This window comes from Propithecus coquereli, unplaced genomic scaffold (genome assembly GCF_000956105.1).
Source record: "Propithecus coquereli isolate 6110/MARCELLA unplaced genomic scaffold, Pcoq_1.0 Scaffold147, whole genome shotgun sequence".
Lineage (NCBI taxonomy): Eukaryota > Metazoa > Chordata > Mammalia > Primates > Indriidae > Propithecus > Propithecus coquereli.
The window spans coordinates 8,097,524-8,120,863 of NW_012139080.1; the positions used below are offsets into that span (position 1 = coordinate 8,097,524).

The following is a 23,340-nucleotide window of genomic DNA, read 5'->3' on the forward strand; positions in this document are numbered from 1 at the left end:
ATTAGTCATTTGGTCTTGAAACTACAATAATCCCTGCCACATCAAATGACATGATAAAGTCTTCCTGCATAACTTTTGTTAGGCCTTTGAAAAGAGCTCATGTTCACACAAATACTGCTAGTTGTATATTTAATAAACAGCCCTTAAAAGCTATCCAACTATAACAACTAGAAACTTTACTATTATTTAAATAAAGCACCACAAAACATAACTCTACAGATATATGTGTGTCTATTCTATATTAAAACAATGTGTATAATCAGAAATACAAACTTACAAATGTTTTGAATAACAAAGAAAACTAAGAATTTAAAATACAAAAAAAAAATCCTTTCTCAAAGTAAGCTAATTTTATGTTTAGACAGTAACATCACATATACACACACAAAGTACATTCTTCATATCAAATCCACAAGAAAAAACATAATTAAATGGAATGCGGTAAACTACTACATGCATGACTGGTGATAAAACCTAGAGATTAAATGATAGGGCCTCAAAGACTGCAATTTTAGTTAACATATGTTAACAATGCTTGAAAAACTGTAAAAAATTTAAAATACTTCCTAGCTTCCTTTTGGGCCTAAGAATATAACTCAAAGGTTAAGGTTATTCCTATACTATAGCCAGTGGCAAAGATATGGAGAAACTCAAATCCTTGTACATCACTGGTGGGAATGTAATACGGTATAGCCACTTTGGAAAAAAGGGCACTTTCTTAAATCACTAAACTTACCATATGACTCCTAGGTATCTACCCAAGAGAAATGAAAACATATATGCAGGCAAAAACTTGTATGAGTCTTACAGCAGCATTATTCACAACAAACTGAAAACGACCCCAATGTGTATCAACTAGTGACCAGATAGACAAAATGTGGTATATCCAAATAACGGAATACTATTCAGGAACAAAGAGGAACAAACTACTGATACACACTATAACATGGATGAACCTTAAAAACATTACGCTAAGTGAAAGAAAGCCAGTGCAAAAGACCACATATTGTATGATTCCACTGATACGAAATGTCCAGAAAATGCAAATCTATAGAAACGAGAAGTAGATTACAGGTTGCCTAGAGATGGGGAGAGAGGGAAATGGGCAGTGATTACTAATGGGCACCAAGATTTCTCTGGGATGACAGAAATGTTCTAAAACTGGATTGCAGTGATGGCTGCACAACTTAACTAATTTATTAAAAATCAGTGAATTGTTTATGGTATGTAAATTATACCTCAAACCTATTTAAAACACATACATACCCACATAGAACCTACAGATGAAGCCCTGGGCAGCTATGAAGTGCTAAATCTGTGTTTTTTGTTGTGTTTCTTACTTTCTTGACTTCGGAGTGGAAAAGATGACATCAGTCCATTAGCATTATGAGAATGCAGAATTTTGCTATCCAATTTCCTCTTAAAGATAATAAAGGAACATGGGGGAAGGGAGACGTGTAGGGGGAGCAAATAAATCTGCTCTTTCCTCATTACAGAGTTCAAACTGGGTCACAGCCCTATTAGACTGTAACCACGCAGAGCCCACTCATTACTGCTGGCTGCCTGCGGGGGCAGTGCAGGGGCCTGGGAACTGGCGGAGTCCACTGACAATTATGACCACCGCCCTAGGAATACAGGACTTTTTAAATGGGCAAACCCAGGCAAGACACCTATGTTAAGCATGGTAATGGTCTCTCTGAACAATTAGGAAATGAGAAACTTGAGAAATTCTCGCTTTGCTCATGTAACCTAAAATCTAACACAAGCCACTTACCACCCAAACCTCAAAGTTAGGTTTTATTTGTTAAAATGAGTATCAACTTAATAATTATACACAATGAAAATATCCATCTGGAAAGCAGGCAGACCATGCACCATGACCTAAAATGACCTTGCCTTCCCCTTCCATCTCTTGACAAATTAACTTTTGCCAAGCACCTACTAAACTCACTGCTTTACTTAGCTAGGTCAGGCCTAAGAGCCAACATACTTAGCTCTGCTCTGCAGACTCAACAATCCCTTGTCCCTACAACATGGCACTGAATGGGATACAGCACTGTTGCTGTGGACGAGGAAGCAACATGTGGCTGTGACTGCAGTGGCTGTGGCTGACAGTATTTACTGATGGAAGGCTAGAAGGGGCAGGGGAGACCAGCACACAAAAACAGCCTCTGCTGAGAAAGTGGGTCATGGGAGGAGGAAGAGCAAGGACAAGCTAGTCAATCTCCAGGGTTTTCTGACCATCCACAGCCAGAACACCAAGACCGCCCCAACTACCTACTCACGGGAGGTCCCAGTCAGAGGACCACAATGCATGCGCAAGGTTCAGAAGGCAAGCATCTTAGGACCATCTTATAACTCCCTGTACAAAAGTTTCTGAATAGAGAAACAAAATAGTAACAAGCGCATAAATGAGAGGGCCAATCAAACAGAAATGGTATGGAATTATTTTTAGTTGAAGTGGATAGAACAAAAATCTACCTTATGAAAAATGAAATGCTGTGGAAAAGAGAACAGGCAGAAAATCAGAAATGCTATATTTATCCCCTCCTCTCTGACCACCCCCTAGAGTATTTCCTCTATTTTGAGAGGAAAGCAATAAAACTGTTCTCCCTACCAACATTCTCCCTCTGCTCAGAGGCACTCTGGCAAACAAACTAGCCAAAAGCCCTCACTGGCATGGTGGGCCACACACTCGGGCCCGAAGTATGAAAATATCACCATCTCTTGGGCAGTCAGTATTCAAATAGGGGTCATACAAATACTAAGTCTGAAAATTGCTGTGGCCAAAAGCTGGGTGGCACTTCTCTTGGCCTAGGAAATCCCTAGAGTCACTCTCACTGCAGAGAGAGAGGAGGAGCACTTCCTGGGAGAAAGCAGTGAGAATGTTCCAGAAGCCTCTCAGAGGCCCACTGAGGCCATGCTGCCCCTCACCACATGTGAGCTTGCAGCTGAACTGCTGCTCTTTGTCGACAGATGTAAGAAAACTCCAAGAATGCCAAGGACTAATGAAAATAACCAGCTGGTAGCATTTTCTCATGATACTTTCCCCTCCCATGTTCTCTCTCATTCCTTACTATCTAGGACAAACTTCACAGGGGAAAAGGAGGGATCAGGTGAGGAAAAGTGGCAACCTGTCTAATCTGACAGAGCTGGCTGGCTAATCTAACATTTGACATGAAAATTATCCAACATAAAAAATAATTTCTTTCCCCATAAAAAATTCAAGCACGCTCATAATTTAGAGGGCATGCAGAGTTTCAACCCTTAGCAATTAGGAAGCCAGCACCAGTCCGCTGGGCTTTGTCCAATGACCCTTTTAACTACTTAAAAATGATGTCTGATTATCAAGAGATGTTATGGCTTACCTATAAAAACTTCTTTTAAGAAAATATTGATCCTTGATTACATAAGCAAAGCCATTCTGAGACGCCTTTTTAAATCATGCATAACCCATTACTCATGGCTGAGTCAAACGCTGGACCCATTTCTTCAGTGTCTAAGTGGGTTTCTGTTAGTAAGTCCATGCTTAGGGAAAGTTACTCACTATCCTGAGCCAATTCTATACAAGAATAATAGTTATCATAAACTCAGACCTCTATAGTTGTTTGGGGGTAGGGGAGTCACAACATTTTTTTTTTTTTAAAGCTTCCTGGAATTCTTCAGTGCTCAAGATATCAGCAAGCATTTTTTGTGGGTAACTTGACCTTTTGTAACTTGAACTCACTAAGACATCAACCAAAATCAATAAAACAGCTCCAATGACCTCAACTAAAACTCCCTTTGGAGGAGCCTGCTGGAAACTTCCAACAGAAACTGAGGCAGTATTTGCCTGGGACAGAGTGGCCCTATGGGGCAGCTTCCTGGGTCAGTCTGGGAAACAGGTGTATCTCTAAACCTGTGGCTGGGCTCTGCCAGAGAAGTAATCGGCTGCTTCCCTGGTCTTAACTCTGGGGACACTTTAGCTGGCCCACAGATGCCACCCTGGTATGCTCTAAACCTGCGCCCTCCAGGCACTCTTCCTGTACCTACATTCCTGGCCTATCCCATTGGTTCTCAGGGCTCCTTCTCTTCTCATAATACACCATAGATGTCAAATGACTAAAGTCTGAAAACAGTACTGGAAAAGCCCATCACCAGTTACATTAATAACTACAGTCTGTGAGTAAATACCCAATGGTAGCTCTTTGCTAAAGAACTGTTTGTTATAACTGTTATAAGTATTTTACTGTTATAACTCTTTTACAGATGAGTAAACTAAGGCTTACACAGGCTAGTCTGACCAATGTAAAAAAGCTAGGGAGGGTTGAAGATGGGATTTCCATCAGTCCATCTGACTACAAACCCATGACTATAGGACCCATATCAGCTGTAGCCATCTCCAAAGTTGTGTGAGAGAAAAGCTGATGGAAAACACACATGGTCTGAGAAAAGGGGGCAAAAGTGTCTATCTCCAATAGATTAATACATCTCTTGCTAAAAAAACTAAAGCAAGAAAACTGCTTGGGAAGTAAAATGCTCTCAACCAATGAACTCTTTCTACCGAGCTATTGTTAAACAGCTATCGTATTTTAATTTTGTATTATTTCTGATATGAAGATATACAATAAAGAACTGACTTAAAAAAATAAGGAAACATTTCCAAATATGCTAGTAACAGTTTTTCACAAGAAAAAACCCCACCCAAGAATACTATAGAGATACTCTCTTCTTGATTCTTAATCTTCATGTAAATGATGTACCTCCCCCTCCAAATGCCCGGAAAATCATTCTGAAGACAAGAAATAAGAATACTGAAGGCCACACATATTTATAATGTACCCCCTTCCCTTCCCTGGAACAGTGCATGATCTTGAAACAGGTTTCAGACAAAAAATAAGAGACAGAAATTATGAGTGTATGTTCAAAATCAACAATACCATTACTCTCTTCTCTCCTATTTAAGAATTTGAACACAAGAGCAAGAGTGCTGTAGCAAGTCTGAGTTCTTCTTTTTGATTATCTTGAACTCAATCAGGAGTTCCAAAAAAATATAAAGTTAATCAAAACTAAACAACGAAACAATTATTGTTTGTCTTCTGTTCTGGAGCCTGCTTTGCTCTACCTTCACTTTTTCTACTAAGCCTCTCCCTAGGATGGCTCATGACGACAATGACTTTGCATTATACACAGGGCAATTCTCTAGAATTGTGGTCCCCAATCACCAGGCCACGGACCGGTACCAGTCCATGGCCTGCTAGGAACTCGGCCACACAGCAGGAGGTGAGCAGTGGGCAAGCGAGCAAAGCTTCATCTGTATTTTACAGCCGCTCCCTATCGCTCGCATCACCACCTGAGCTCCACCTCCTGTCAGATCAGTGGTGGCATTAGATTCTCACTGGAGCACGAACCCTACTGTAAACTGCGCATGCGAGGGATCTAGGTTGCACACTCCTTATGAGAATCTAATGTCTGACCATGCGAGGTGGAGCTGAGGCAGTGATGCTAGCACTGGGGAGCAGCTGCAAATACAGATCATCATTAGTAGAGAGATGTGACTGCACAGAGACCATAATAAATCAATTGCTTGTAGAGTCATATCGAAACCCTATCAGGGAGTGGAAAGTGACAATTAAGCTGCATCTGGTGGCAGGCTTTACAGTGGCAAGTGAGTTGATGTACTTCCAATGTGCAGCTGCATCTGTTGGCAGGCTTTAGGTCAGAATCTGATAATTTAGTCTGCACGTGGTCCACCCATTATTTACCATTTCTCTTGGCGCCTTTTCCCCACACTGTGCACTTGTCTCAGTCACAGTTTTGGTAAGCCCACAAGCTAACCTTAGCAAAAATGAATCAAAAACAAACGTTACTGGAGAGCTTCTTTGAAAAGGGGGAAAGATCCAATGATGAGACAGCAGAAGACTCTAAGACTGCCAACAAACTGAAAGTTGCATTTAAAAGAAAATACCAAGAGTCCTACTTAAATTACAGGTTCATCGCAACAGGTGATTCACATTCTCCAAGCCCACTCTGTATAATACATGACAACCAGCTATCCAAAGAAGCCATGAAACCTTCAAAACTGCTTCACCACAAGGAGACCAAACACATTAAAACACAAGCCTTTGGAGTTTTTCAAAAGAAAAAACATGTGAACCCAAAGAACAGAAGCAATTACTGAAGGCCACCACTTCATCAAATGTGTCTGCAGAGAGCGCATCATTCTTGGTGGCTAACCACATTACTGAAGCTAAGAAGTCCTTTACTATTGGGGAAGAGTTGATCCTGCCTGCTGCTAAGGACATTTGCCATCAACTTTTAGGAGAGGCTGCAGTTCAAAAGGTGACACGTGTTCCTCTTTCAGTTAGCACCATAACTAGACGACGGGATGAAATAGCAGAGGATACTGAAGCACAGTTGTTAGAGAGGATTAATGAGTTACCGTGGCACACAATCCAGGTTGACGAGTCTACTGATGTTGACAGCAAAGCAACAATGCTTGTTTTTGTGTGATATATTTTTCAGGAGGATGTGTCTGGGAATATGTTATGTGCACTCTTGTTGTGAACCAACACCACAGCTGCAGAACTACTCAAATCTTTGAATGATTACATATCAGGAAAACTGAATTGGTCATTTTGTGTCAGTATATGCACAGACGGAGTGGCTGCCATGACTGGACGGCTTTCTGGTTTCAGTACTCAGGTCAAGGAGGTCGCTTCTAAATGTGAGTCCACACACTGTGTCATCCACAGAGAAACGCTGGCTAGCCAAAAAATGTCATCTAAACTAAACATTCTGCAGGATGTGATTAAAATTACCAACCACATTAAAGAACATAGCCTTAACTCATGTCTGTTCACTCAGCTCTGGAGAAGGATGCAGAGCACACACGTCTTCTCTTGTACACAGAAGTGAGATGGCTTTCCAAAGATAGATCACTGGCCAGAATTTGAGTTATGAGAGCCACTCGAGAGAATTCTTTCAGAAAAACAGTCACCAATGGCAGCACATTTCAGTGACACAGAATGGGTCACAAAACTTGCTTACTTGTGTGATATATTCAACCTACTCAACAAACTTAATCTGTCACTTCAGGGGAGAACAACAACTGTGTCCAAGTCGACAGATAAAGTGACTGCACTCAAAGCCAAACTGGAATTGTGGGGGTGATGAGTGAACATTGGGATTTTTGACTTGTTTCAAACATTAGCAGAGATTTTGAAAAAGACTGAGCCAGGGCCTTCTTTCTCCCAGTTGGTGCATGATCATCTATCTCAGCTTTCAAAAGAGTTTGAGCATTACTTCCCAGCCACAAAAGACCCCCGAACTCGGAAGGAATGCATCCTCAACTCACTTGTGAATAAGCCAGGTGAATCGACTTTGTGCTAGAAGAGTATCAACTGCTTGAGACTGCAAGTGATGGTGGCCTTAAAAATAAGTTTGAGACAACTTCAAATCTCCGTATGTTTTGGATTAAAGACAGTGGAATATCCTGAGATTGCCACAAAAGCACTGAAAAGCCTGCTTCCATTTCCAGCATCCTATCTTTGTGAAGCAGGGTTTTCTGCAGTTGACAGCCACCAAAACCAGATTACAGAGTAGACTGGACATAAGCAACACACTTCAGGTGTCACTGTCTCCCATCACCCCCAGATGGGACCGTCTAGTTGCAGGAAAACAAGCTCAGAGCGCCCATGGATTCTGCATTATGGTGAGCTGTATAATTATTTCACAATATATTACAATGTAATAATAGAAATAAAGTACACAATAAATGTAATGCACTTGAATCATCCGAAAATCATCCCTCCCACCCCGCCCCAGGCCATGGTAAAAGTTGTCTTCCATGAAATGGGTCCCTGGTGCCAAAAGGTTGGGGACTGCTGTTCTAGAAGTTAAAGCATTGGTCAGACTGTGAGTCAGAGTCAGATACAAACAGTGCCAGCTCTGAAAATAGCACCTGTAGCTTCAATCCAAGATGGGAGACTGTGGTTGCACAGGAAGCCTCAGCCCAAAACTCCCCTGCTCTGAGGCCAAAGGCCAATTAAACAGAGTGTGTGTGTGTCTCTATGTGAGCACACGTGCACTCCTGCAGGCACACCCACCCACCCAAGCTATACGTGCACACTGGTATGTCAGTAATCCTCCGTTCAAAGGCAATTCAGCATCATTTAGATTTGTCTGATGATAATCTAGTGTTCTATGATGATTAAGTAATGCTATTGTTGACCAAGTCGCTGACTTAATCTCTAATGAAGACTCAAAGAATGCCAAGATTCTCAACGTAGCAGTATCATCTGGCGCTTTTCCCCTGCACCTTTCATTTTGCTGGGAGGGGAAGAGAGGAAGCCTTCTGTGAGTCTCAATCAGCCCAGTACCTACCTTTTCTCTTCATCTGCCCATTTAGGGGACTATCCTTCTGTATCTGCCAGTTGTGTTGTAGAGAAAACACAAGTAGCTTTTCTCCTAAACCAGACTATTCCTACTCACCTCACCCTGCTAGTAGCACAGGGAGTTCTGGGGCACTAAACCCTTCATAATCCAAGTTAGTCTTACTTTTGTCAGTACTGTTTTGGGGGGTGAGGGTGGTTTGATCTGGCCTATAAGCAGATAACCAAGTCAGACAGACTGCAGAAAAACTTAACTGTAAATTTGCAATATATCAAGGTATAAATATGTATAAACATGGAAATCAGCTTTGCATTTTAGAAAAAAATACTAACATATATATTAAAAAATACCTGCACAGATTGATGAAAAGGCCACTCGTGAGAGTGCCCTTACTGTGTTCCAAAATAAAATGCCTAGTTATCTGGTCCCACATTTGATTAAAAAAAACCAAAAAAAAAAAAATGTAAAAAATAAAACAAAGAAAAAAAAAGAATATTTCATGTCACAGTTGCCTGGCTTTTAACAAGCATCACAAAAACTTCGAATAATCTGTGGCTTGTAAAATTCACTAATTTAATATGAAAAGTACGATCTCATGTCCACCCTTGTAGACATTCAGCTATGCAAGTGTCTGCTCTTTGGAATGGCTGAACCCTCAAAATCTGACTCAATACTCCTAGATAAACAGAAAGGTCCTCAATAAACAAGAAAATGGCCCTACCTTTGGATGCGTTTCTAGTCCATAGGGGACAGCCTTGTAGGGGTGTCATCTTGAGTCTGCCAGACCTTCTTTCTGTTTCCCCAGTGTCTGTGCCCCACAATACAAGTGAGCCTACCTCGATATACTTCTCCGTACATGGAACCCAAAGCTGCTCTGCCTGCATGCCCTACTTTGGGGAGCTGCCTACACAGACAGTTGGAAAAAACAACAAAGGGGACAGGAGACCCAGGCTCTGGTCCCAGGCCAGTATGCAGTCCTGTGAATCAAAACCATGCAGGGCCACCATGTTCTCACATGGAAAACATGGATTTGAATTAGAGAAGCTTGTAAGGTCTTTTCCAGCTCTCGCAAATAAAGTGCTCAACAGAAACTTCAGTTGTTCCACTGTCCTGTGACAATCCTTCTCCCCTACTTTCCTTTTTTTTTTTTTTTTTTAAAAGGTCCCACTCTGTTGCCCAGGCTGGAGTGCAGTGGCCCGATGATAGCTCACCGTAACCTCAAACTCCTCGCCTCAAGCAATCCTCCCATCTCAACCTCTCAAGTAACTGGGAATACAGGCCCACTTCACCATGCCTGGCTAATTTAAAACTTTTTTTTTTTTAGAAAGGGGGTCTCACTATGTTGCCACGCTGGTCTTGAACTTGGCTTCAAGTGATCCTCCAGCCTCAGCCTCTCAAGTTGCTGGTACTAGAAGCATAAGCCACTGCGCGTGGCTCATGGCTTTTCCCTCTTAAGGCCCAGCACTCACATGTATTTAGGGCCTCAAGTGCTGGACTTTAAGTAGGTTTCATAACATTATATTCACTGGCACATTCCTCTAGTCACTTCGTTTATAATTTTCGCTATTATTTTAGACAACTTCTTGCTAGTGGTGATTTTATTTTCTGAAGTTGCCTCAACTTTTTAGTTCTTCTTGATGTTTTGTGTAGCACTATGGTACCAAGGTGAAATTTCCACAGGTCCAAAACACTATGTTCTCTTTAACATTTAGAAACTTAACATGACCAATAATCATTCAGAGAAAACAGTCATTTCACAGACTAGAGTTCACTTTTTGTTGCAAAATAAATTACAGTATTGTAACTCTTTTTAGCAAAAAGTAACAGGTAGCTGGCACCTTTCTTTAGATAGGAAACTGAGAAGTGATGATGCCGGAGAAGATGGGCCCAATATTAAATACCTTTCATTAGCTGGATAATAGTCCAACAGCCTTCAAAGGAACTTCAAATCAAAATTGTTTGGGCAAAGGAAACAAAATCGATGACTTACTGAGTATAAAAAATGATTACAGACCGATCTAAAATGGAGCCTTGCTAGAATACAAATCTTATCGGTAGCCTGAAAAACATTTTGGGAGCTTCCCGTTTGGAAGAGGAACAATGACAATTTATTTTACTATAATGGACCAATTGAAGAGGGATGCAAATGAAATACAGTTGCTCTGAGAAATAGAACTGGTTTTCTTAAATAAAACCAAAACACAGGGACAAACATATAAACTCATAAAAGTACTATTGCTATATTTGCTGCTGGCCAAAGAACAGTTACAGGAAGAAACTAAGCTTAATTTTATTTGTCTATAAATAATTTTAGGAATGTTTTCCTGTCTCACGGTCATGGAGGAGGAAAAAAACATGAATGGCATTACTACCCACATACCATCAGGTAATCAGCCCTTAACAATCTTTTTTGAAGAGTTGCTCTAAAATGCACTAAATATTTGGTGTGTGCCAGCTGTCTTAGAGAAGTCACCTCACTAATTCCCACAAGGCTCTGACAAGGCACATTTCTACCCCCTTTACAGGATGACACGTGGTTGCACAGTCATTGTGGGGCCAGCCTCGGAAGCCAGGCCTGACCACCCAAGGCCTGTGCACTTCAGCTAAAGGGCAGAGAGGGGAAAGCCTCTCCAAGATGCTAGCAACTTTTGCAGAAAACAAACTGCACTTTATCAGACATAATTCCAGAGAGGGTAAGAACAGAGCATATTAAAGATAAAAGGAAAGCCACACCTACTGGTGCTACAAGGACACAGAAGACTGAGTCACAGGAGTTGAGAGTTAGAACAAGAGCAGTTGCTACAACTCCAACTGATGCATGAGGGTTGTAGGTTCACTGACTCATTTGGGAATCCTGAGTGAGAAGTTTAGATTTCCCACTTCCTGGGCCAATGCCTTCTGATCTGTAAAATGGAAGACAAAAGCATAATTAGGGTATCTAGATATCCTTTCAAGAAATAAAAGCACTAAGTATAAAAAAAAGCATGGTTTAACATCCATCAGAATGGCTAAAATAAAGAAGTCGGACAATATCAAGTGCTGACGAGGAGGTAGAGAAACTGGAAATCTTAAACGTTGTTCATGGAAACGTTAAATGGTGTGGCTACTTTCGAAAACAGTTTAGCAGTTTCTTAAAATGTTAAACATATACCTGCCATAAGGCCAAGCCATTCGAGTCCTAGGTATCCACCCAAATGAAAGATATGTCTACATAAAGACAGTTACACCAATATTTATTATGAATAGACACATTATTCATAATGGCCAAAGACTCCAAAAAAAAAAAAAATTCAAACATCTAATAACCAGTAAATGGATGAACAAAATGTAGTATTATCCATAAAATGGAACATTACCTTAAAATAAAAAGGAACAAACTACTGATACATGCAACACTACTGAATCTCAAAATACTACAATAAATGTAAGAACCAGATCCGAAAGACTAAATAATGTATGATTCAATTTATACACAATTTCTAGAAAAGGCAAGCCATAAAACAGAAAGCAGACCAGCAGTTGCCTGGGGCTGGGAGGAGGAATGGGGACTGACTGCAAATAGACGCCAGGGTAACTTTCTGGGTACTGAAAATGTTTTAAAACTGGATTGTGGTGGCAGCAGCACAACCGTACAAATTTTTAAAAACTCAACAAACTGTATATGGGGAAATTTTATGGCACATTAAGTATATATGACACATAGCTCAATATAGTCATTAAGAGACTCAGAATCATCATCTTCTGTTGTCTGTGGGGGCACTTAGCATTCTTTGCCTTTATCAGCAGGGATAAAGGCTGAAGTACAGTCATGAGCTGTATGATGATGTTTCAGTCAATGATGGACCATATATATACAACAGACTGCAGATATGACAGTGGTCCCATAAGATAATACTGTATTTTTTACTGTACATTCTGTATGTTTAGGTATGTACCACTGTGTTACAACTGCCTACAGTATTCAATATAGTCACATGCTGTACAGGTTCATAGCCGAGGAGCACTAGGCTATGCCATACAGCCTAGGGTGTGCAGTAGGCCATGCTGCCCAGGTTTGTGTAAGTATACCCTACGTTCGCATGACAGAACCACCTACCAACACATCTCTCAGGACACATCCCTGTTGTTAACTGACACATGACTGTGTATTTTCAACATTAAAAACCAAAGTTTGTGTATATATGATAGTTAAAGAGAAAAAAAACAGAAACCTAACTATATATAAACAGAATCAAGAGGCACATTCTGCTTCTCTCCCAGATTCTTCCTGCCATTCCTGTTTAACATCTCATGCCTTTCCTATCTTTTCCTTGGACGCCAAACTAATGCTAGAAAATTGCCACAGAAAATTAAATGACTCTCAGTAATAAATGAGGCCACATAAAATGACTGTTGCCTTATCTATGAAAATGCCAGAAAAGTAAAAACATATACTGAGACCATTTTTTCCCACTTCACATGCTTTCCTTAGTATTAATTATTGCAAATCAGTTTGTTTCCCTGCTTTCACATATATAAAAATCCTAATCTTCACATATCTATGGTTCAGAACTTAGGTTCTGAAAAGCCAATGTTTCTTGATTTACATTAAGATACATAAAATGTTAAATAACTTGGATACACATATATTTATGTGGCCCACTTGGCAAGTCTGTCTAGTAGCATCATCAGAAAGATAAAAAGAGTGTATAACTATTTTTTAAAGACCATTTTTAAAAAAGAGGTCATGCTAAATCTGTGGTGCTGAATGTAGGATACATTTTGAATGACAGAATACAACATTCCAAAGTCACAAGAGAGGGAAACTCTGAAAAACTCTGGAACTTAAAATTAGCATCCCTAATTCTGAAACATTTTGATGTCTCATTCTGCGTTGAAACCCCATGTTTAGAGGTAAGGAAAAAAAAAAAAAACTTCTCAATGCAAATAAAAGGAAATAAAATAGAGTGAGAGTGAAACAGACTAAAAATCCTTATGTCCCCAGTTACAGAGGCAGGCTAAACTTTTGGTGGCACTTTAATTTCACACTAATGAGCCAAATATAAATACTAATTTCATACTTTGAGTAGTTGCTTATGAAGAAGATCTGAATTTTGAAAACAGAAGTTATGGTATTCTCAATTATACAAGATAACAAAAGTTGAATGAAATGGAATAAATATTTATATTCTACTTATCAGCCTGAACAAGGGCTTTACAGGTAATAAAAATAGTCCAGAGTGACATGACTCCTTCCCTTACAAAGATCCAAAATGTTCTGGATACCTATTGCACTTTTCTTGCATCTGATATAGGTCTGATTCAATTCTGTTTTCGACTCTATTAAAGTTTTTTACATCTAACTGTAAACTCTTTGAGGACTGTATTCCGTTAATATTCATCTCTGTACACTCTACTCCTTATTCAGGGTTTTGTATGTTGTGGCTATGAAATGAAATTAGTAAATTGTTTACATAAATACAGAATTTGATAAGGAGTGTGTTATACACAGTATTATTGATAGTATTACATTTCTGGCCTTGGGTTTCCAAATCACCCTGATTCATAGGTGTCAGCAGAACTTCTATGATGGGTTCTAGCCTTACTTGCAAAATACAGATGAATTTATTTTAAAAATCATATTCAAAAAAAGACACACTATTTACAGTTCACATTAATCAAACCCCTATCTGTGCTTACAAATCAGGTAAAAGCATTAAAATGGATTCAGTTAATTCAATTACCCAATTTCCCACCATCACTTCCAGCCTATATGTGTAAAGGGTTGCTTTATCAAAACAAGGACCAGGCACGGAAACTTTAGTCCAGGGTAGCCTCAGGTAAAAGGCATCATATACTCATGTCTTTAGTTTGTGCTATGCTGGTTTGAATTTATTTATCACAGGCTGCTTTGTAAGTGATCTTTAATATGTTGTATGTTTTATTTCCCCACGACCAGAAATGACATCTCTTTTGTTTCTTTGGTATTTTCCAGCAGCCTCTTAAACAGGGCCTTGCATACAATGAATTCAAGAAAACATGGTGCTGGATGTCGGGCAAGGGGGAGGGGGGAGGAGGGGACGGGTATATACATACACAAAGAGTGCAATGCGCACCATCCGAGGGATGGACACACTTGAAACTCGGACTTGGGGGGGGGTGGCAAGGGCAACATACGTAACCTAAACATCTGTACCCCCATAATATGCTGAAATTAAAAAAAGAAAACATGCTGGCTGATTAGGCTGACTTGGGTTTTCAGGAATCCTCATGATCTGAAAAACAGAATGCTTTAATTTTTTTCTGTGTATTGCTCTCTGCACAAACTGAGATCATGAAAACCTGGAGTTTCGAGTGGGAAACTAACATGACAGGTAAAAGTAAGAAGAATAAAATGGAGGAATTTTCCAGACGAGATACTTCAAAAGCACCACTGCTTTTAATCCAGTAGTCCTCCATGAGTGGGTGCAAAGAGCCTGCTTACCACATGGAATGCAGACAAGTTTATTTATTGCCAGGACATAGAAGACTCCACTGAGTATCCATTGTCTACTTCTCACAGATGTACAGTCAACACAAGTCCGTATGTCCATAAAATGAAGCACTCTAAATTTCAAAGTTCCTAACAAGGGACTTTAAAGAATAAAAAGATAGTAAATAATAAATTTAAAGCATTTTATGTCAATATCTTCTTTGGTTTCAAACCTACTCTGTGAGCCAGCAAAAAAGAGCTATTCTCATTGTACAGATGAGGAAAATAAAGCTCAAAAGCCAAGTGACAACTCGGAAAAATGACCCACAAGGCAACAAATTAAGAGTAAAATCATCGGAATTTATTGAAAAAAATCTGAGTGTCCAGGAAAAAAGACCAGGTCACTCCAAGGAAAAGAAATGAGATAGCATTAGACTTTATGCAAGAAGACAATGGAATAACATATTTGAAATACTTAAATAAAGAAAGTATGAGCTAAGGATTTTAAATCTAGCTGAACTGACCTTCACGTATAAAGAGCACAAACTTAAAACATGCCAAAATTCAGGGAATACAGTTGCCCCAAGCTCTTCCTGAGAAATCTACTAGAGAACTAGCTTCAAAAATGGCTGCAGACCTCAATTTATGAGCAGATGATGAATATTAAATATAACCAGCAGAATTAAAACTAAGTGATTTTACAAAGGGCACAGTATAGTATGTAATATCTACATGCTCTGACATCATATATAGAGTACAATTATCAAAAAGGGGGGAATGGCAAGATTACACGAAAAATACAATCAACTGTCTTATAGGTATCTATCTGGAAGTAAAAAAAAAAGATATTTCAAGTCACATGATGGAAGATAGAGAAGGGACAAGAAAGAAAAGGTAAATACATCATTTCTTTATTGCTAATAGCAGGAAATCAACATACAAGAGCCCCAAAAAGTGTTATTACGTAAAGGTAACCATTACAGCAAAAATAGAAGCCTTCCTAAACACCAAAGGACAAAAGAAAATGTATCACAAAACTATATGAAAAAATTAAGGCCAAATGTACTGATTTTATCAATTAATATATGAGCTTAACTGCCCTATTAAATAGAAGTATTTTCAAAGAAATGCAAAAGTCACATGACAAACTCAGGGGGCACATGATTAGATGGCAGAGTTGGGGCCAGTGTCAGGTTTTCCTGGCTCCGAGCTCTCTTTTATAGAAGAGATGAAAGAGATTGCCCACATAAAATCAGAGAAACACCACCAAATATTCTTTAATGAAAACCTCTATTATTAAAAAACAAAATAAATAAAAATTTGAATAGTAAAAAATTTTTAAAATATAATAGCCAGATATGAATTTATAAAATAAATGCCTTTTGTGAGATTCATTCATCCAATTCACTCAAGAAATACTGAGGCTGCATGTGACCAGCTCCTTTCCCCAGTATTGGGGATTAGACGCTTGGGTATCACTCTTCCTGTGTGCACGGTCCCATAAATATAAATGATATATGTTGGCTGCTTAAAGATACACGCTAGTGTCAGCCTCCTACAATAAAAGATTAACAATGGAAAACAACGGCAGGTCCTAGCCCAGTAGGTGCTACTAAAAAAATATATCTTAGTGCCATATGAGACCCAGGCACAAAACAACAGCTCATTAAAATGCCTAAGATAAGAATGACTGCCAAGTTAAGCATTCTGTCACAGGAATGAAACTAATGCTTCCAATAAAAGTAACTAAAAAGCCACAAAATTTTTCTCTGCCTGCCTCCCTTTTTCAGCCGAACTCTTATGTTTTATACAAAAATGGCTTTCATCTTTCATGCCATAGAAGAGTTGATGGCTGCTGGCATCAAATCTGCTAAAATCAACAGCAGTGTAATTATCTGCACACTTTCAATTGTTTTCAAAATACATACTGGCTGGGATTTTCCTAATTCAGAAATATGTGCTTTTTATGCTGGTGGTCTAAGACTATCAATAACCTGCACTAAAAAGAATTTTTAAATCTTGCCCAAAGCATTCTTTTCTACAGCAATCTGACTTGTTTATACCTCATCAAAGTGTTTGATGCAGCCTACAACATCCTCATGTCACATTGCTGGTTGTGACATTACTGTAATGGTACATTTACATGAGCTGCTACAAGTCAACCTCTTAGAACAGTGCTTGACACATGACAAGTGTTAGCTATTTTTATATTTATAGTTCCATTCAAAGATTCTTTTTAAATATGTGAGTAAGTGTGTGAAGGTAAGTGGATGACTATACTTTAACTTTCCCTGTTATACCAGTTAAAAATGGGGAGGAATTTTAGGACACTTAGAATTCTCAAAACATTTTTTTAAAACTACAGATTCTTAAAAAAAACAAATCTACAGAACAGTTGAAAATTTAATGGTATAAAATTATACAGATCAGACTTCCTTCCTGAAGACACCAAAAACACATTTTATTAGGAATTTTTCCTTGGTCCAGCTTTAAAAAAAAAAAAAAAGAAATAGCAAAAAAAACCAAGATCCTATGAAACCTAATCTAACTTGAGACCTGGATACAGAGAATTTAATAAATTATGTATTTGTTAGGGATTTACAAGGGAAAAAGAGAAACCGACAAATCAGACCAAGAATCTCAAACAAGTTCCAAATATTTCAGCAATAAAATAACGAATTGCATATTAGCAGCACTGTAATTACTTCTTTTGTTTGGTTTCTTTGTAATTACTTTTAATAAATTACTCTGCCTCCCCCCATCACTCAAGTAAGTTGTCATCCAAAGGCACAATCAGTACAACACAGTACACAAAGCCACTCACAGATAGGGAAGGAGAGAGGGAGGGAGGGAGAAAGGAAGGGAGGGAAGGAGGGCGGGCTGGTGCCTCAAGAGCTGTGACTCATTAGAATCCATAAAGCTTTTCTATGGAAATCAAGTATCAATGAAGCTATTGTGAGAGATTGCAGCTATATAAATGTAGACTAGTTATGAATTCTCACAGGGCAACTGCACTCTCAAAAAGAGGCAAGGGCACCAATGCCTGGGAAACCACTCAACTCCAATGATGCCTCAGTTGCGTAAGAGTGCCTGCCTAAGCCTACCATTTTGCTGAATGCAGCGTAGTTCCTACAAAGTGATGGGACCCTTGGTTCAGCACTCCCTACTTCACCCTGTGTCATTTTGCTAAGCTGTGTGATGACAGCTCTGGAGTCAAGCCTAACACAATCACCATCTGCTGTTATGGGTCTAAGAAAGAGCCAAATAATTTTTATTAGTCTTAATATTGGTTTCCAGAAATCATAAACAGAATATAAAATAGACCTTTGTCACAAAAGACAAACAGCAGTAAAGCACTTTGTTAAACAGTTTAAAATTTGTACCTACCTTATCATTTTGAGTATTTCAATATTAGAACTAAAAGTATTCTCTTACAATACATAAAATTTTAAAAGGAACAATAAATGTTGCAAAATGAACAAACCAAGTTGGATTTCACATATACAATTTTTAAAGTCTGAGAATTATTGAAACTAAAATTATCACTGATTGTGGTTCAGAGTCAAGTGTGTAGAAGGAAACAAAAGAAATCAGAATAGAGTGAAAATGCGCCAGAATTTAGGAAGGATATTATCACAAAAAATATAGTTTTTTGGCTTCTTTTCTCTTAAAGACTCAGAAAACAGAATTTATCATTTGGTCCCAACTAAAATGGCCACGAAAATACTATGAAGTCCACACTTTTCACAGCCACCCTTCCAGATTTTCATGTTTCACTTTAGATATTTCAAGGAAAAGTTCCCCAAATTTTAAACAATTTGAGTAATGAATAGCTTACGAGTATTGTTTTTCAGGTTCTGGCAGAAACGAATAATTAAGGTAACCTTAAAGGGTGCTGTTGTTGGAAACCATTTGCACCTAGTGTTCATTATGACTAATCCTAACAGAGGCCAGACGATCTCACGCTGGCCAAGACCACTGGCTTGGAAACACACTAAGGCACATAAAGGATCTCTTGTTAATAATAGCCAACCTTAGAGGCCAGGCGCTGTGGCTCACGCCTGTAATCCTAGCACTGGGGGGCCAAGGTGGGAGGATCACTTGAGCTCAGGAGTTCGAGACCAGCCTGAGCAAGAGCAAGACCCCATCTCTACTAAAGACAGAAAAATTAGCCAGGCGTGGTGGTGGGTCCCTGTAGTCCCAGCTACTCAGGAGGCTGAGGCAAGAGGATCCCTTGGGTCCAGGAGTTTGAAGTTAGATATGCATAAACCAGGAAGGGTGCTTCTTCTGAACCTGAAAATTGGAATTTTCTTCCTCTAAAGGAGTCATATCCTATTCATATGTTTTCCTTAAAAATACTATCTTACAAAATAATATTTGATTATATATTCTAATCCTTAGAATACTGATAAAATTATTAAAACTTTATATTTTACAAATCTGTATTTATAAAAAACATTATCCCTTAATCTCTGATTGTGATGCATAATGTGTATTTACCCTTAAATCAGTTAAAAGCAAAAACAGAAAAAAAAAATGTGTGTTCTTCTACCAAAACCAATAGCCATTTAGTCAAATCTATTACTTTTAAAAATACACATATTATTCACTTTTGCAATGGCAATTCTTTAACCTTTGTAGAGCTGGCTAATCCATTCATCCTCAGTGTTCTCTGTGCAGTTAGTTCATATTCTCCTTGCTTTTCCGTTGCAAAAATTATTCAAACTAAATAAAAGGAACTTGAAATTAAAAAAAGTAGAGTATCAGCATGGAAGGAGAAAATACCTGAGAACCAGAAGCAGAAGAGAGAGGAGTTTTGTCCTTTTAAGTGAAGAAAACAAAAAACAAAAGAATTCAGTTACAACAGTGGGAAAAGGGCTAAAATATGAAGCCAAAATAAAATGGAAATCAATGTCAAAGAAGATATGAGAAGATGTCTAAGAGAGAATGATGCATCTTTAGAGAGCTAAGGGATTAAAACCTGTTAAGACAGCATAGAAAGATAGTACAACTATGTGGTAGGTGGGAATGATGGTAGGAGAGCCCAGGGAAGGCCAAGAGAGGGTTTTAAATCACTTTATCTGGGTGGTACACCTCAGTCACCCAATTTATTTTATTTCATTATTCGTTATTTCAACCCACAGCTGAGCACAGGGTGAGTTTGTTTTGCTTCTCCTTCTGAGATCACTGAAAAACTCCACTAGTATTTCAAGTCACATCAGGCTGTGCCTACCACTCAGCACCTTCAAGATTTTCCTTACGGGAGAAAACAAACACCTCCTGTAAGATGTTCCTTACTCGTCTGACTTTGCCCTGTAGCTCTGTTTTCCTTTCTCAGGCAGGTCAGAAGGCTCTGCTTTCCACAAGGCAATAAAAGTTGCACCCTTCTATCGCAGGAAAAGGGTTATGACCCTAGCATAGTTACTACAGACCAAATTCACTCATGTCGGCTGAATCCTGAGAGGCCTGAAGCTGCAGACAGACACTTGGGGGATGGAGGAGAGGGCAGCGTGCAGGGGATGAAAGGGAGCAAGGAAAACAGAGTAGGCAAATAGAAGCAACAGCTAGATTTAAAACGTGCACCTACCAGAATGACTAAAACTCGTTTACTTATTTTATAGTAATGTAAGATGAATAAAATCAGAAAATATCATAGTTTTATTTTAATGTAGGAGAAACAAGTGGATGCAGAAAAAGGAGAAACAATAATTTGCTTCTACTGTGGTGTGGCAGACATTTTAAAAAAATAACTGAGGATACTCAACAGTAAGTGAACTACATAGGTTCTTACTAATAACAGGTTCAAATCCTAGCAAAAGGTTAGCACATGATCTCAGAATGAATGCTCATTATCAAAGAACTCAATCTGTATTTCAGAATAGGGGGACACACCTCACCTACCAGCTGCAGGATAGCATCAGTATCTTTCAGAACTTGCTATAATGCCCTTGGTTGCTCATCACACTCCCTCCCACCTGGTCCTTGGAAATAATACATGCTTTGCCTTGGGGATCTTCAAACCTTCTCCTGAGTGTGGCAGAGGCAAAACAGAGGGCAAAGGGCTCGGGAGTGCTGTGCAGAGCCCGGAGAAAAGACTGGAGACATTGATAATTAATATTCTCTGATGCGACTCTGAAATTTCCCAGCTTCTTGCTCTCCCCCACCTTTACCCTCAAAACTACTCAGCTTTAAGAGGTTCATTCCTTGAAAGGAAGTTCTGAATGTTAGTCCCAACCTACTTTATTTTCATGTTCTCTTTAAAACTCCTGCCCATATTTTCCAAGAAGAAAAGGCAGAGGAGTATCCTTCCCCTAAGTTGTAATACAGTAGCCTCTGTCAAGGGGAAATGGTTGAGCAAGGAACTTCATTCTCCTGGAAGGTAAAATCCTCAGTTTCCCTCCTCACACCCCTTCTCAGAAGATGCAGCGGTCAGATCATGGGTGTCATAGATGTGGTTACTTCTAGTTCAGATTTTGGTAGTGACAATATCTAGTAACCCACAAAGATAATGGCTTCCCTTTCTTTTCTACATGGTACGCTGTGCATTCAGGTAATCTTATTTTTGGTTTAAAAACTAATTGCTACAATACTTTTTTTAAAAAAATACTAAGCAAAACATAATTCTTTTCCTTCTTTGGATATTTTTATGATCTTACTCATCATTTCACAAACATTTTTAAAACACCTAAACCAAGAAGTTAAACAAACACAACCCTCCATAACATGCTGAGGTATGGTCAGAAAACTCAAGTCTGCTCAAAATGACAACTTTTTCCATTACTGTTTAACTTATGTGACATATATGACTATTTAAAAGGGAAAGGGCTGAGGTACCACCTTTCGCACACATTGAATGTCTAGCTATAAACAACCATACTCATAGGCCAGTTCTTTTTCCAACTCTCTTAGGAGTTGCCCTCTGGTATCCTTAAATGCACTCTGAAACTTTGGTATCACCTTCATTATGATGTGCTTTGTACACATTCTCCGACACTGCAATGCCCATACTAAGGCAACACATCACAGAAGTTGGCAGCAATGCTATCAGCAAGAATTTGGCTTCAGAATCAAGAGTGATTCATCATACATTCTAGCAGCAGAAAAACAACCCACCGCTATTTTAATCCCTTGGTGCTATCAAGAGTCAAAAAACAGAGCACCGAAATTAAGCAAAAGCAACAAAAATCATACCTGCTGTAACACTGTAAAAACATTATTCGCTTTTAAGAGTTTTCAATAAAAGTCACTTAGAAAACAACGGACTACTTACCATATTTCGTATTTATTATGATGACAAACCAAGTTTTAACTTAATACAATTCCAGGACAAAATAGGTAGTCCAAACTTCTGCTAAATAACATCCTGAAATTCTAAACTCAGGAAAACAAATTTTTCATTTGCTTTACTGTAAATAAAATCCCTCCTAGCGTTTTAAAAGTAATCCACTTATTTCACCTCTCTCCATTTTTGAGATAAGTCCAATTTAAAATCTAGGCGAGTGAGTGTGCTACTGTGTCTACCATAACCAAACACACAAACCTAATAATGTGGGAGATTTATTCAGAACACTTTTCATTTTTCAGAGGTACCTTAACACTGAGATAATAAACACTACTGGTCTAAAATAATAATGGAACCCATGTAAGTCTTACTGCTCTTTTAATGAGCATGAAACAAATCTTCCTGGGTCATTCTTACTTAGAAGAATATAGTATGTTGACGATCATAACGCTTATCAACCAATATTTCTATAAAACTATCCGCATAAATTTAATCTATGGCTTATTATAATAAAAACTTGTTTTTAAAATTGCTACTCTATTGTTGTGACCAAGTCCTCAGGAGCAGAAGAGATTTATCAAGACCTTCACCGGGTACTCCCTTTCGGGGACCCCTACCTTTTCAAACACTTCTTTCTTCTGCCTTCGTTTCCGCTTTCGGGGTCTCTGGTTCACTCGAACCCATTTCGTGACCTGAAGTTCAAAAACCGCACGGCATTTTAAACAAGACGACCGGTCCTGAGGACCGCCCCCGGCGTGACAAACGATGCATGGCCACGCGACACTGTCTTCCCTGCTTCACCTGGTGAAGCCACAGGCACCTATCGCGGCTCGCCAGGCCGCCTCCGCGCAGGGGGCCCTTGGGGGTCCGCTGTGCGCGTCGCTCGAGGCTGCGGCGCCGAGGCCGTCACCTTTCACCCTGGCCGCTCTCTCAGGTCAAGGGCCGGTTTTGCCGCCCGCGCGTGCCGGAGCCCGGAACAAGGGCCATCTTACACGCCGCTGTCTCGCGTCGGCGCCGCGGCTGCCGCGGGCTCGGCTGGGGGCTGTGGCGCTGGACCCGCGGCCCGGGGGAGGAAGGGGAGCGCAGGGACCGCGCGCCCGTACTCACCTCGGCGCTCACTTGCCGCGCGAGTCCGCACTCCACCCCGGCCTGACGCTCCCTCTGCAGCGGCTGCGGGGGTAGGGGACACAGTCAAGTTTATCGCGGGAGCAGCCCCGGCCTCCCTGCCCCCCCC

At 39.6% G+C, this 23,340-nt stretch overlaps 1 protein-coding gene across 1 annotated transcript in view; it reads right to left on the reverse strand.

The window, feature by feature from the left end:
• LOC105806846 (chromosome unknown open reading frame, human C9orf3) overlaps positions 1-23,340 on the reverse strand; it is a 311,159-nt gene that overhangs the window by 62,191 nt on the left and 225,628 nt on the right. The window contains exons 11-12 of the mRNA XM_012640063.1: positions 23,214-23,276; positions 22,724-22,798 (exon numbers count right to left, since the gene is read on the reverse strand). Of these exons, the coding sequence (XP_012495517.1) occupies positions 22,724-22,798; positions 23,214-23,276 (138 nt within the window). The remainder of the gene's footprint in view (positions 1-22,723; positions 22,799-23,213; positions 23,277-23,340) is intronic.